General features: G+C 57.3%; 1 protein-coding gene across 1 annotated transcript; it reads left to right on the top strand.

The window, feature by feature from the left end:
• Nucleotides 1-1112: 1112 nt before the first annotated feature.
• Nucleotides 1113-10934, top strand: HDGF (heparin binding growth factor). The gene is made up of 6 exons (XM_023640981.2): nucleotides 1113-1505; nucleotides 7753-7829; nucleotides 7974-8112; nucleotides 8784-8969; nucleotides 9220-9443; nucleotides 9632-10934. Exons 1-6 carry the CDS (start codon nucleotides 1419-1421, stop codon nucleotides 9636-9638), a joined length of 720 nt encoding a protein of 239 aa, XP_023496749.1. The 5' UTR covers nucleotides 1113-1418; the 3' UTR covers nucleotides 9639-10934.
• Nucleotides 10935-11778: the final 844 nt, after the last annotated feature.

Here is an 11778-nt window from a genome sequence, read left to right on the forward strand (position 1 = left end):
GGAAGACTGGCCCTGAGCTAACATCCGTGCCCATCTTCCTCTACTTTCTATGTGGGACGCCCACCACAGCACTGGCGACCCCCGGGCCTGCGAAGCGCTGCGCCACCAGCCGGCCCCCTGTATCACTTTTTAACATAGAACTGAGGCTAAAATAGAGTCCGTGGAATCCAACACAATCACCCATTTTTTAAGGCCCAGCTCAAAGGCACCAGCTTTGTGAAGCCTTCCCAGGTTCCTCCCCCCTCCCCAACCCCTCAAGAGAGATAGTGCCTGGCTCCTCGGTCTTCACGGTTCATTAAAGAGCAGAACTACCATACATCCAGCCATTCCACTTCTGGGTATTTATCCAACGAACACGAAAACACGAATGCCTAATAATGGTTTGGGATTTATTGATATTCTACGGTTTTTTCCCCACTAGAACGAAACTCATCTTTGCGGGCCTGTCGAGTCATACAGCCCAGATCTCTTTTGCCAGGAAATAGCATGAGAACCGAGATCGGGCTAAAGCACCCAGAAGGTGGCCACTTTGTGCCACAATCCCTCAGGCACCGCCTAGCTACCAAACTCGAGCCTTTCCTCAACAAAGGCCTTCGTAGGGCGCAAATCCCCGACGTTTCGGGGGCCACCCCACAGGCCGTAAGCAAGTCAAGGTCCAGGGTAGACGTCTACGCGCGCAGCGGTGCGGTGCCGTGCCCAGCCCTTGCCCCGGCGGCCAGCACGCCGCCGAGCACACATTCGTGGGTTGGGATGGAGCAGAGGGCAGGGAGACACTGCGCGTAGACGTCGACACTTGACTGCGCTGAGGCCGCAGTGTGAGCGCCCCACGGGGCCGGGGGAGGGGCGCCAGGCCGCTCCGTCCAGCCGGGCGCCAGCTCCTCCCGGGCGGGCGGGCACCCACCGACAGCGGGCACACAAAGCCTGCTCGGCGTGCTCGGCGATCGCCTCTTCACGCCTGTGTCGCCGCGCGCCGCCAGGCGGCTCCGGGTTGGGCGTCGGGCTGTGCCAGGCACGGGGCGTCAAGAAGCCGCACGCATCAAACCGCGGCGGGAGGGAGCGCCGAGGGGGGAGGAGGAGGAGGAGTGGGAAAGGGAGGAGGGAGGAGGAGGAGTAGGGACCGGGCGGGGGGTGGAGGAAGAGGCCTCGCGCAGAGGAGGGAGCAATTGAATTTCAAACACAAACAACTGCACGAGCGCGTACCCACCGCGCCGGAGCGTTGCCCCCGATCCGCGCCCGCCCCGTCCGTGCGGCGCGCGGGCGGAGACGCCGTGGCCGCGCCGGAGCTCGGGCCGGGGGCCACCATCGAGGCGGGGGCCGCGCGAGGGCCGGAGCGGAGCGGCGCCGCCACCGCCGCACGCGCAAACTTGGGCTCGCGCTTCCCGGCCCGGCGCGGAGCCCGGGGCGCCCGGAGCCCCGCCATGTCGCGATCCAACCGGCAGAAGGAGTACAAATGCGGGGACCTGGTGTTCGCCAAGATGAAGGGCTACCCACACTGGCCGGCCCGGGTGAGCAGCGCGGCCCGCCGCCCCCTATCCCCCTCCGGGCTTAGGTTGCATAACACCGGGGAGGGCACCAGCGCTTGGCGCGGAGGGGGTGGGGCGGGGGGCGTCTGAGTCCCAGACTCTCTCCCGAGTGCCTCCAAGCCCACCCGGCGGTTATATAATGGTGGAGGCGGGGGTGGGGGTGGCGGCGAACACCTGGCGAGTACGGCGTCCGCGCGTAGAGGCGTGTGCGCGGCGCGGGGATCCGAGGGCACCGGTCACTTCCCGGCCCCCGGCTCCGCGTGCTCAGTTCCGCCCCCAGCCCCCCATACTCCCAGCGGTTTCGGGCACGCTGCCTGGGTTTGGGCTAGCCGTCTAACTCCTCCCACCCACCCCCAAGTTGCCGCCGCCACCCCCTTCTGGGACCCCCTTGGAGACCCCCATTTTCTCCATTGATTGTTGCCCCCGGTTCAAACTCCTCTTCCTAGATTAAATGATTAAAGAAGGATCCTAGCCCAGAAAGGGGTAGATGGAGGCGGAGTTCGCTCTAGAAAACTTTGGTTTCGGGCGTCCGTAAGAGGTCTGAAGTTGGGAAGGTCGAGGAATGGTTGGGGGCGGCGTAAGGGGGGATCTCCCTGGCTCGGAAATTATCTGCCAGAACCCTTCACTGCTCAGCCGCACAAAAACATTCCTCCGTATGCTGCCAACTCAAGGGGCCTCGGGTGGCAGGGCCCTGTGAGGTTCGGAAGTCCAGTCCAGACTATCTCTTAGAGGAGGTGGGGGGAGCGCGAGTTGCTTTTCCTCCTCAGATGTGAGCCTCTCCCGCCAGAACGACCCAGTCAGTCGGCCATGTGGTTGATTCAGCCCGCCAATATGAGGGCCTGCCCCCTCCCCCTTCCAGCACCTGGCCAGGTGGGAGGGTGGGGCCCACAAGCCAAGCCTGGCGTGTTCATCACCTTTCCCCTAAGGACTGAGACAGGTGAAGTCAGGAGGGAGGGAGGTTGCCAGAGGGTGCTGGAGGAGGTTGGGGTCTGGTAACTTACTCCAAAGTTGGTGTGGAGAAGCCTTTGGTATTGGGTGAGGGCATGACTCAGTTCCCTAGAGTGTGGGACTCCAGTAGAGTGAAATAGAAGGGCAGAGAGGAGTGGAGGGAGGGAGTCTACTGGGGGAGGGGGCAAGAGCAGAACTGCATTATGACTTTGGATGGCTGTTCTCCACGTGAGTCTGGATCTCTTCTTCTGGCCCAGAGTCTGCTCTGAGCTTAGAAAGTTGCCCCAGCTTCCCCTGGGTGCTGTTCAGGGGGTCAGGCCAACTTTGGGGCCACTCTGAGAAAGCCCAGGAGACCCTTCCTCACCCTGTACCCTCTCCTGAGGAGTGTGCCTAATCCCATATGTCTTGAGCTCCTTGTTCCCCGAAACTTCTAGATGCCTGGCCTCTGGAATAGCAGTGAAGTACAAAGAGAAGTGGGACTCTTCTAGCTTCTAGGGCCTCCCAGGGGACTGGGGTAGAGGGAGGCAGTGTGAGGAAGCAGCCACAGGCAGCCTTGTGTGTGCATATATGTGTGTGGCGTGTGAACACTCATGTACTTTACCCTGCACCTTTGATCCATCTGCCTTCTTGGCCCAGACGCCAAGGCCCTGGTGGGCAGGGCAAGAACTGAACCCAGGTTTCTGCTGCTCCTACCTCCTGGGGGTGGGACAAAGTCCAGGGGCTGAGCTAAGCCCTGGGGAGGGGGCACAGCTGGAATGTGGGTTACAGGGAACCTCTCTGGATCAGGGGAGAGAGAAAAAGGAGGGGGGACACAGATGGGCCCACATTGGCCCCTGTGTGGAAGACCTTCGGGTTTCTGGGACCTTTGGACTGGGAATGCCATCCATTTCTCCTCTTCACCCTGGGCCTCCAGGACAGAAGGGTGGGATGGGGAGGCAGAGTCTCTTCCTCTGTGGAGGCCTGGACCTTTTAGATAAAGTTAGGGCTGAGGAAGGGAGATCAGACTGGATCCCAAAGAGATAGGGCCCCACCCTTTGCCTGTGCTCTGGCTCTTGCTTGTGACAGTTAGGGGGAGCAGTGACCCAAGCCTGTTATCTCCCAGACACATTCCCCTTGGATGCCAAAAGAACAGACACATCTGAGTCTCCATCCTTTGATGTTGTTTTAGTCCCTAGAGTGGCAGAGCCTGCAGGGGCCCAGCCCCTCCTGAGATGGAGGAGGAGTAGGGGGCCTTGCTTGCGCTGCATCTGATAGGCAGCCAGAATCCTCAGCCATGGTGAAAGCCACTGTGTGGACTTTCCTTCCTCAGCCCCTGCTTCTGGGGAGGATGGCTGACTGGGTGAGACTGGAACAGCCCAGTGCTTGGAGAGCCCAGCCACAGGGGCCCACGTGGTAGGCAAGACCTGCCTAGAAGGATGATATGACTCCATCTTAACCTTCTCTTTTCCTCTTCCTCCTGCCTGACTTCCTGGGGGATCTCCAAGCACTTAACAATTAATCTCCAAGACTCAGGGATTTTTTCCCCCCAGGTTCCTTCCTCCTCTCTCGGCTTCCTGTTTCACAATCCCAGCAAACCTAAGCAGGCGGAGGGCCTCACCCATCTTTCTCCCCTCAGCCCCTCCCCCACATCCAGGCACCACCTTCTCTTTTCTGCCTCTTGGGCTTGCCACACTTTCCTGGCCCCAACTGTCTCCTGCCCCAGATTTTCTGGTTCCTGGGTCCGGTTGGGCCTGGGCCCTGGGTGTGGTGGTCAGAACCCTGGCTGGCAGGCAGTGTGGCCTTAGCCTTCCCTGCTGCCTCCCTACGTGCTGGGCAGACGGCCCTGGGCCTGGATTTGGTCTGAGCCTTGGGCAGAGGTATTCAGTCCTCTCCCCCCACTCCTCACCTGGGAACTTCAGATTCCTCTTCAGACCTCAGAGGGTGTCCATGGGCTCTGGGAGGAAGGGATTTCATGTGCTCAGGCCTGTGTGTGGGAGCCAGGCAAATGCAGAGGAGAAGGGGGTGGGAGTGGATGGGTCTGGCCTGGGAGAAGTAACTTGCCTGGATTCCTGGAGTGGCTGAGGAGTAGCAGAGCCCCCTCCTCCGGTGACCAGAGGAAGGGGGTGCAGTGGGGTCCTCAGCATTCATCTGGCCCCACCCTGACCCACTTAGCCTTGACTCACTTGTTCTGAGTCATAGCCTGGATATAAAGGCACCGCCTGGGAGACATGTGTCTGTATTGGGGGTACAGGCCTCCCCTGAGACCTCACATCCTCTACGTCAAGGAAGAACCGCCCTTCACTTCCAAATGCAAGAAAAGACATTTCCTCTGCAGCTTGAAGGATGGAGGGTCTCTTACAGAAGGGATTTCTTCCCTGTTTGGGGGTGAAGGGTTGAGAATTTGATTAAGTGCAAAAAGCACACCTTTCCTGGCCCTTCCCCTACAGGTGCCTACACTCAAGGTGAGGCACGGGTGTGGGATGACCCTTTTTGGGTAGATGCCCATCCACCCAGGCCCCTGGCCTCCCTCTTTCCTCTAGATCCACCCTTTATTTGGCTAGAAGTCAGCAGGGCTGGTATATCTGGTGTGTCTCATTCTGTCTATTTTTAATTCCCATCCATTCTTTTGTTTCTCCCCCACCCCTGAGGCTGGGCAGCTGGTGGCCTCCTGGGTCCCCTGTCACAATGTTCGGCTGCCTCTCTCTGAGTTTGCTTTCTATGGGAAAGAGACTGATGGTCAGGGAGCTGCTCTGCCATGGCCGTGTTCCTTGAGAGAACTTCGTGTCTCATTTCTGACCCTTCACCCCGCCCACCCCCTTTCCTGAGCTTGGGTTTCTCCCCTTTCATCACACATTTCCTAGAGCATGTTAATGCCCTGGCTCAGGTGTGGGCACTAAAAATTCAGAGCTTGAAGTAGTTCCCTGCTGCGCTCCTAGCAGGAGACCCGTAGATCCCCACCCTGCCCGGCTTCCTGGTGCACAGAAATCCACCAGAAGAGGCCTAGGGAAGGGCTTTAGCTATTATTGTCCTGTGCCTGTCTCCTGGGATCTCTAAGCCCTGGAGGCTCTCATTTTGTTTTTTGCTTCCCCCTCTGAGAGGAGGGTGGGGAGCTAGCTAGTAACAGGACCCAGGTGTCCTGGCTCAGGACTGGCTCCTCCTCCACCCCCACCCCAGGTCTGGCTTCCTGAGAAGGGAACCGGCCCTCAGCCCTAGCTGTGGTTTCAAGCCACGCCGGGGACCCAGGTGGCAGACTCCAGGCTTGGGGGTGGGGTGTGTGTGTTGGTGTCCCCTCCTCCCCAATCCAGAGCGAGGGCCTGGGGGGAGGGGTGGTCACATTCCTGGTTGCTGAGTGGCCCCGGGGGCGGGGTCAGGTTGTCATAGTGATGGGGATCCTGTTTGGGGGGGTCACGGCAGCATGCCTTTCCACCCCCTGCTCACACATCCCAGAGTCTCCTAGTCCTGGGGAGGGCCCAGTTTGTGCTGGGCCTTCCTAGGGGGAGGGGCTGGACCTCTGTCCCCACAGGCCACAGGACAAGGGGGGAGGTGCCCAGGAGCCTGAAGACTCCATGTCGAACAAGATGCCCCTCACTTTCATGCCCAGGGCTCCACCCCCTCTCCTGGGTGTGTCTCAGCTTATTTCCATCCACCCACCCTCCCTGTCTCCCCAGGCCCCCAGACAGGCACTCTGCCCTAGTCTGTGTGTGTTAATCACTGCCTTGGCCTGTCTGTCTCTTCCCTATCTGCGCCTGGGGCCCCAGTCAACATGGCTACCTGGCCTCTGTCCGGCGGGAAGCCAGGCCGCTGGGGCTGCTGCAAGGGTTGCTGGGAGTTGTAGTCCTCCCCCCACCAGCTCAGCTTGGCCTGGGCTTTCAGGGCCTGATCTGGGAGAGGCTGTCTGGGCCACTGCGTCTTTCCTTTCCGCGACCTCAGACCTCTGCACAGTCTCCACCACAGCACCCTCATGCCCCCAGGACACTTCAGGCAGGGGATCAAGTTGGAGATCCAGCTCTGAGACCTAACCCTCACCAACTTGCTCTGTCATTTTGGGCAAGTCACTTTACTTTTCTGAGCCTCAGTTTCCTCATCTGTAAAATGAGAGAATTTGCGTACATCAGGTGGCTTTCAAAGTGTTCCCCAGAAACCTCTTAGGCAACTACTAAAGGGGGTGTTGAATATACAGCCCCTTGGCCTCACTCCTCTACTTGAACCAGAGCAGTCTGCTTTTATCTGTTTTGTAGAGTCATTCACCAAATTTTATTGTGCACCTACTGCGTGCTAGGCATTGTGCTGAGGGTAAAAACAGACTTGTTCTCTGATCTTGGAGCAGGTATAGAAGTCCACATAGACATTAATTAAAGGATAATATGAATAACTGGAAATTGTGAATTGTAAAATTGGAATTGTGAAAAGCACTGTGAAGGAGAAGTGCTAAGAATTTTATCTGAGAAGCTGCCTGGGTAGGGAGAGATGGGGAAACTTTCTGGAGGAAGTGATGATGGGGCTGAGGTTGGAAGGCTGATCAGGAATTAGTGAGTATAGGAGAGTGAAAAATCAGTGTGCTGGAGCAGAGAGCAGAGGTCAGCGCGCTGGGAGAGGATGCTGGTAGCAGGCACATATGTGGGATGTACTACGTGCCAGGTTGCAGTCATTTAATTCTTACAACCCTATGGCTTAAGAGCTATGACTACCTTCATTTTACAGATGAGGAAACTGAAGCAGAGAGAGGTTCCCTAAGTTGCCCAAGGTATACAAATATTGGTGGCAGTGTTGGGGTGCAGATCTTGATGTTATGGAGAAGAGGTGAATGGGTAGGCTCTAGAGGCACAAAAAGCCATTGAAAGGTTTCGAGCAGGGGGATGAAATACTCAGATCAACGCTTTGAAAGGCCCACTCTGGCTGCAGTGTGGAGAATGGGTTGTCGGGGGACAAGAATGGAGACAGAGAAGAGACAGAGGCTGTGGTTTTAGTCCAGGCAAGAGGTGACAGTGGTTGGACCAGGATGATGGCAACAACAGGGAGCTTTAACAGAATCCGAACGTGTTGGGAGGCAGAACAGATGCTGGTGGGTTTGTGAAGTGGGGGGTGACTCCAGGGTTTCCATTGGGCTTTTCGTGTCTTGCTTCTTTTGAACGAAGTTCACTCCTAAAATGGTTCAGAAGCCCCCTTGGTGATCTCCTGAGTCCCTCTCAGTCTGATTTTACACAAATGCGTCTTAGAGGTCAGCCCCCCACCCCCACCCCTGGCCTCAAATTCGAGAACTCAGGACTCCAGCTCATGCTCACTTCCCTCATCCTGCTCTTAGATTGACGAGATGCCTGAGGCTGCAGTGAAATCAACAGCCAACAAATACCAAGTGTTTTTTTTCGGGACCCACGAGACGTGAGTAAGGGGGCCCATGGGGAGGGCCGTGGGCAGTCTGCCTGGGGAGGGAAAGAGCGGTGGTGATGGTGCCCCTTCCCTATCGGGCTGCGCAGCTCAGAGGCAGTGAGGGGCTTGAGAGCACAGTCTCGCATCTCTCACCAGGGCATTCCTGGGCCCCAAAGACCTCTTCCCTTACGAGGAGTCCAAGGAGAAGTTTGGCAAGCCCAACAAGAGGAAAGGGTTCAGCGAGGGGCTGTGGGAGATCGAGAACAACCCTACTGTCAAGGCTTCTGGCTACCAGGTGAGCTGTCATCTGTCCCAGAGACCCCCTGGAAAGCAGGTGTGGCCACAGGCTTCCTCCAGGGCCCACACATGATACTTGGCCTTCAAGAATGGGGCTCAGAAAGCCAGGGCTTTCAGAGTAGGAGCTCATGGGGTGGGGGGCGGGGGAGGCTTCCTGCAGGAGGTGCTGGGGTTGTGGGTGTGTGGTGTAGTTGTGGTGAGGGGCAACTGTTAGACAGCGGCCTGGGGGGGCAAGAACAGGATGGAGGCGGTAAGTGGGGACAGGCCCGTGTTGGGCCCAGCCAGAGTATAGGACATGGCCTCAACTCTTTCTGCAAAGGCTTCCAGGAGGAGGTGCTTGTGAGCCGGGCAGGATGAGGCGGGAGGGTGGGGGGCGGGGGTTGGCGGGGAAAGGGTCCCAGCTCCCTTTGGGAGAAGTTGACCCGAGGTTTTGCCTCCTGCTCCAGCCCTCCCCCCTCCTGCACAGAGCCCTGCCTGCCCGGCCAGTGGGTTTACCCCGGGGCTAATCCGACAGAGGTGGGTCTCAAATCACTCGTGAGACTGGGCACCTGGGTGGGGGCGGGGGAGAGGTGGGAGAAGGAAGGAGTGAGTGGCCGAGGGAGGGGTCTGGGAAGGGGGTCCAGCATGGCAGCCGCTGGTGCCACTCAGCCTCTGCTGTCTCTGCCACAGTCCTCCCAGAAAAAGAGCTCTGTGGAAGAGCCCGAACCCGAGCCGGAAGCCACAGAGGGTGACGGTGACAAGAAGGGGAATGCCGAGGGTAGCAGTGATGAGGAAGGGAAGCTGGTCATTGATGAGCCAACCAAGGAGAAGAATGAGAAGGGGGCGCTGAAGAGGAGAGCAGGGGACCTGCTGGAGGTAAGGGCCCAGGCGCAGGCCTCCCAGTCTGAAAGATAGCTGCTGCTTCTTCAGGGAGTCCCCAGTCTGAGGTTCTGGGGAGTCCCTCGCTCAGAAGATGAGACACAGAAGACTTTTCAGCTAGCAGAGGGCTGGAGAGGGGTTGTGTGTATCCCCAGGAAGGAGCCTCTGAGGAAAGGAGGGGGAGGCAGGTGGCTGGCGTCCTCCCTCTCCAGCCTCAGCCCACTGTGTCTCTGCCAATCCTGCCTAGGACTCCCCTAAACGTCCCAAGGAGGCAGAAGACCCCGAAGGGGAGGAGAAAGAGGCGGCCACCTTGGAGAGTGAGAGGCCCCTCCCTGTGGAGGTGGAGAAGAACAGCACCCGCTCTGAGCCTGGCTCTGGCCGGGGGCCTCCTCAGGAGGAAGAAGAGGAGGAAGAGGAGGAAGAGGCTGCCAAGGAAGATGCTGAAGCCCCAGGCATCAGAGATCATGAGAGGTGAGTGAGCCCCCTGCCCCAGAGCAGCTGGGCTGGGAGGGCCCAGTCACTGCGGAGAGGAGGAGGGCCCGCAGCAGTCAGCCTCTCGGGAGGCAGGGTGGGCTTTCCCAGGAGACCGGCACTGACTGGGGCAAGGCCAGGCCAAGGCCACACCATTAACCCTTCTCCCCTCCAACCCTCCCCCGCAGCCTGTAGCCACCAATGTTTCAAGAGGAGCCCCCGCCCCGTTCCTGCTGCTGTCTGGGTGCTACTGGGGAAACTGGCCATGGCCTGCAAACTGGGAACCCCTTCCTCACCCCAGCCCGCTCTCCTCTTCCACTCACTCACTCCTCTCCAAGCCCAGCCCCTGGAGATTGACCTGGATGGGGCAGGCCACCTGGCCCTCACCGCCATGTCCCCACACCCCTGTGATCTGAATCAGGGCCATGTCTTCTGCTTTGTGGGATGAGATGAGGCAGCTGTTTTTCCACCTCCTGACACACCTCTCCCTCGCCCCAGGCTTTCTGGACCTCTGGGTTGGTTGGGAAGAGGGTAGGAGTGGAGGGATGGAGGATAAACAGCAGGAGGGGTTTCTAGGGTCTGGGAGAGGCAATCCTCAGATTGGGGTCGGGGGGCTGGCAGGAGGATGGTATCTTCTTGAGCTCCTGTCCCTTCCTCCCACACCTATTATCCCAGCTGTCTAGATTCAGGGAAAGTGGGACAGCTTGTGGGGGAGGGGCTCCCTTCCATAAGTCCTTGATGGTTGGCAACACCCATTCTTCCTTTTCTGACCCCAGGAGTTCTGGGAGTTGTAGTTTATCATCAAAAGATTTTGGGGCTTCCAGGTTGTTTGGGCCAAGGACCTGGGATCTGAAGGGTTGATTTCACCCAGCTTGGGTGGGAGTGTTGAGGAGTTCTGTCACCCTTTAGATCTTGGGCCAGAGATGGGATGCCCTGGGGAGATCCCTAGTTGCCCCTTTCCCTCTCCCCACAATGCTCAAGGCCAGCCTGCAGTCACATGTCACCCAGACATAAAGGAAAAGACACATTTTTTAGGAAATGTTTTTAATAAAAGAAAATTACAAAAAAAATTTTAAAGATCCCTATCCCTTTGTGTGCCCCCCACTCTGCTCCTTTCTTCCCCACTGTTGCCCCCCTTTCTGAGGTGCACTGGGAGGCTCCCCTTCTGTTTGGGGCTTGATGACTTTTCTTTTTGTAGCTGGGGCTTTGGTGTTCCTTCTGGTGTCATTTCCCATCCGCATACTCCCACCTGGTCCCCTCAGTGTTGACACCAGATCCGATTTGTTAACCCACTGAGAGGACAGAGGGAAATGAGTGCCCTCTCCCAACCTCTTTCTACTGGTCTCTGCCTCTCTTCCGTCTCTTGTCTCTTTTCACCCTTGCCCCTCTCTTTGGGCTCTGATGAAAAATTGCTGACTGTAGCTTTGGAAGTTTAGCTCTGAGAACCGTAGACAATTTCAGTTCTAGGAAAATAAAACCCATTGATTACTACATTGGATTCTGACTGATTCTTTGGCGTGTATTGGTTAACTAAAGAAGGGGAGTGGGGAAAGGGAATGCAAATGATTCCCAAATCACCTTCTTAGATTGAGATTAGGGGTGCCAGCTTCTCCCCCATTCTCAGGCTGTTAGAAATATCCAAGACTTCTACATGAGGGCAAAGTCACAGAATAAACTACACTATTCATTCTGCTTCTGCCCAGGCACTGTTTAACACAGAGGCCCCCATAAGCACCTGGGAAGGTTAAAAAAAAAAAAAAAGCTTGCACAAGAAGTAGGATGTGAGAAGGTGCCAATGTCAGCTGCAGCCCCCGATCGCCATGGAAGCAGGGATATTTGGGTTGGTTGTAGAAACAACTTTGACCCCGCAAAGGTCAAAGCTGGGGGTGCCTGCCACCCTTAACTGGTGATGAGGGGCGAGGAGGTTGACAGGGTGGAATCCTCCCAGTACTCCCTGAGTTAAGTAGAATGGCTGGATTAGGTCATCTCCAAGGTTCTTTGCAGATCTGACATTTTGTGACTAGATCATCATCCACTGGCGGCACTGGGTGGGCCCACGATTCATCCTTTCCTTTAAAAGGCCTATGACAGTTTTGTAATTTGCCCTAAGGGCAAGCGGGGAGAGTATTGGCTGTAGGCTTACCTAGAAAGGATGGCCCTCTGCTTTGAAGAGAAAGCCCCAATCACCTAGAAAATGGAGCCATCGTCTCTAGAAACTACAATTCCCAGGGGCCTCCACTCGGAGCATGTGCAAGAATGTGCCAGGCACGGCAGCCTATCCTGCTTTGCCTTCAGCACCCGACGTGCTTCACGGTGTGCTTACGCTTTCTTGATT

This window comes from Equus caballus, chromosome 5, assembly GCF_041296265.1.
Source record: "Equus caballus isolate H_3958 breed thoroughbred chromosome 5, TB-T2T, whole genome shotgun sequence".
Lineage (NCBI taxonomy): Eukaryota > Metazoa > Chordata > Mammalia > Perissodactyla > Equidae > Equus > Equus caballus.